Here is a 2572-nt window from a genome sequence, read left to right as displayed (position 1 = left end):
AAAAAAAATTAAAAAATATCATTATTTATCCCAAATACACCAACGTATGTTATAGGACATATTGGATAATTGTTTTTTACTGTTGTTATATTTTTTGGACTGTTATGGGCCAAAGGCCTTTTGGGTAAATTGGTCGGGTCACCCTGCCATTTGTCACTAAATCGTCTACTATCTATTTCCATATCCACGATGGTTTGGCCCATTACGAAACCCTAAACGTGGTTTCCCTCCAAAACCCGAACAGTTCAAATTTCAAAGTGGATAAAGCGGCAACGGTCATGAACGACAGCTGTAAAATATTTTAATTTAAAAATATTTTTTACTTTTTTGAAAATTACCCAATTGCCACCAAGCAAATATAAATACCCCCTTTCTACCATTCCTCATCATATTTTCACTCAGATCTATATTTCGCAGGGCCGTCTTCGTATACGCCTCTGTCCATTTCTCTTGCCCTCTTTCTAATTTCAATTTCACGCCAAACAAAAGTAAGCGAAAATGAGAGAGTGCATTTCGATCCACATTGGTCAGGCCGGAATTCAAGTCGGAAATGCCTGCTGGGAATTGTACTGCCTTGAGCACGGGATTAAGGTTTGCTTTCAGGAATTTGTAGAGATTCAATATCTGTATCGATTATTTTGGTTAATTAATGAATCAATGGATTTTTGATTTGATTATGTTATTGTTGATGGAAATTGATGTAGCCTGATGGGCAAATGCCCGGAGACAAGACAATCGGCGGTGGAGATGACGCATTTAACACCTTCTTCAGTGAAACGGGTGCCGGAAAGCACGTTCCCCGCGCGGTATTTGTAGATCTGGAACCTACTGTGATAGATGAGGTCCGGACTGGAACCTACCGTCAACTCTTCCATCCGGAACAGCTTATCAGTGGTAAGGAGGACGCCGCTAACAACTTTGCCAGAGGGCATTATACGATCGGCAAAGAAATTGTTGATCTCTGCCTGGACAGGATCAGAAAGCTTGCGGATAACTGTACTGGATTGCAAGGGTTCCTGGTGTTCCATGCTGTCGGTGGGGGCACTGGATCTGGACTTGGATCTCTGTTGCTCGAGAGGCTTTCTGTTGATTATGGTAAGAAATCAAAGTTGGGGTTCACTATTTACCCATCCCCACAAGTTTCGACTGCTGTGGTTGAGCCATACAACTCTGTTCTCTCGACCCACTCTCTGTTGGAGCACACTGATGTTGCCGTGCTTCTTGACAATGAGGCGATCTATGATATTTGCCGCAAGTCGCTTGATATTGAGAGGCCAACATATACTAATCTGAATAGACTCATTTCTCAGGTGAAAAATTGATGGATTTTGTTGGTTTTGTATTACATTAGTATAGTTATTGATTTCTAATGACTATTGTTTCTTTCAAATTGCAGGTGATTTCTTCTTTGACTGCATCTCTGCGATTTGATGGAGCTCTGAATGTGGATGTGAATGAGTTCCAGACTAACTTGGTTCCATATCCAAGGATTCACTTTATGCTTTCCTCGTATGCCCCAGTTATTTCTGCTGAAAAGGCCTATCACGAGCAACTCTCTGTTGCTGAAATTACAAATACAGCATTTGAACCATCTTCTATGATGGTTAAATGTGATCCGCGCCATGGGAAGTACATGGCGTGCTGTTTGATGTACAGAGGTGATGTGGTGCCAAAGGATGTGAATGCTGCAGTTGCCACAATCAAAACCAAGAGGACAATTCAGTTTGTGGACTGGTGCCCAACTGGCTTCAAATGTGGAATCAACTACCAGCCACCAACTGTTGTTCCTGGTGGAGACTTGGCTAAAGTTCAGAGGGCCGTTTGCATGATTTCTAATTCAACTAGTGTTGCTGAGGTGTTCTCCAGGATCGATCATAAATTTGACTTGATGTATGCCAAGCGTGCTTTTGTGCACTGGTATGTCGGTGAGGGCATGGAAGAAGGAGAATTCTCTGAGGCTAGAGAGGACTTGGCGGCTCTTGAGAAAGACTATGAGGAAGTCGGGGCTGAATCTGCTGAGGGAGAAGATGAAGAAGGCGAGGACTATTAGGCAAAACTTCTGAGTGACCAAGCCAATGTTCTCATTGGTGATTTACTGCTTTTAATTTCCTGTGTGGATTGTTGCTTCGGGCTTTCTGTGTGCTTTGTTGTTTCCTCTGTCTGGAAAACATCTGCTCCATGCATTGCAATATGATCTATCCATTTTCTGCTTCTAAACCAAAGATCTAATCAATTAGCGCACAGGCACAATTCAATTTGTCACTTTTATTGACGAGTATATATACGCACATATCTTGAATTCAAAACACCAGAATCTGAGAAAATCCGATACCACCTACTACGTATTGACATCAATGGACAAATTTCATATTCTAAAGATACTTGGACTAACAATTTGTTCAACCGTGACTCGTTCATTAGAAGAAAGTGGTTGAGTTTTTATAATTATAAATATTTCTAATTACTTTCATATCTGACAATCACTCCCATGTCAATTCATGATAAAAATGCCTTCTTCTCCCAGCCACAACGCAAAGACTAGCTTGCTTCAATTGGTGATGGGTGACAAGTT

At 41.3% G+C, this 2572-nt stretch overlaps 1 protein-coding gene across 1 annotated transcript; it reads left to right on the top strand.

The window, feature by feature from the left end:
* The first annotated feature begins 387 nt into the window (after positions 1–387).
* On the top strand, positions 388–2250 carry LOC111387687 (tubulin alpha chain). Its single transcript, XM_023012263.1, has 3 exons — positions 388–591; positions 705–1310; positions 1397–2250. The coding sequence occupies exons 1-3, from the start codon at positions 499–501 to the stop codon at positions 2048–2050; spliced, it is 1353 nt and encodes a 450-aa protein (XP_022868031.1). The 5' UTR covers positions 388–498; the 3' UTR covers positions 2051–2250.
* The last annotated feature ends 322 nt before the right edge of the window (positions 2251–2572 follow it).

The sequence above is a fragment of the Olea europaea genome, unplaced genomic scaffold (genome assembly GCF_002742605.1).
Source record: "Olea europaea var. sylvestris unplaced genomic scaffold, O_europaea_v1 scaffold4182, whole genome shotgun sequence".
In the NCBI taxonomy this organism is placed as follows: Eukaryota; Viridiplantae; Streptophyta; class Magnoliopsida; order Lamiales; family Oleaceae; genus Olea; species Olea europaea.
Note: the sequence above shows the minus strand (reverse complement) of the source record. Positions and strands in the feature narration are given on the sequence as shown.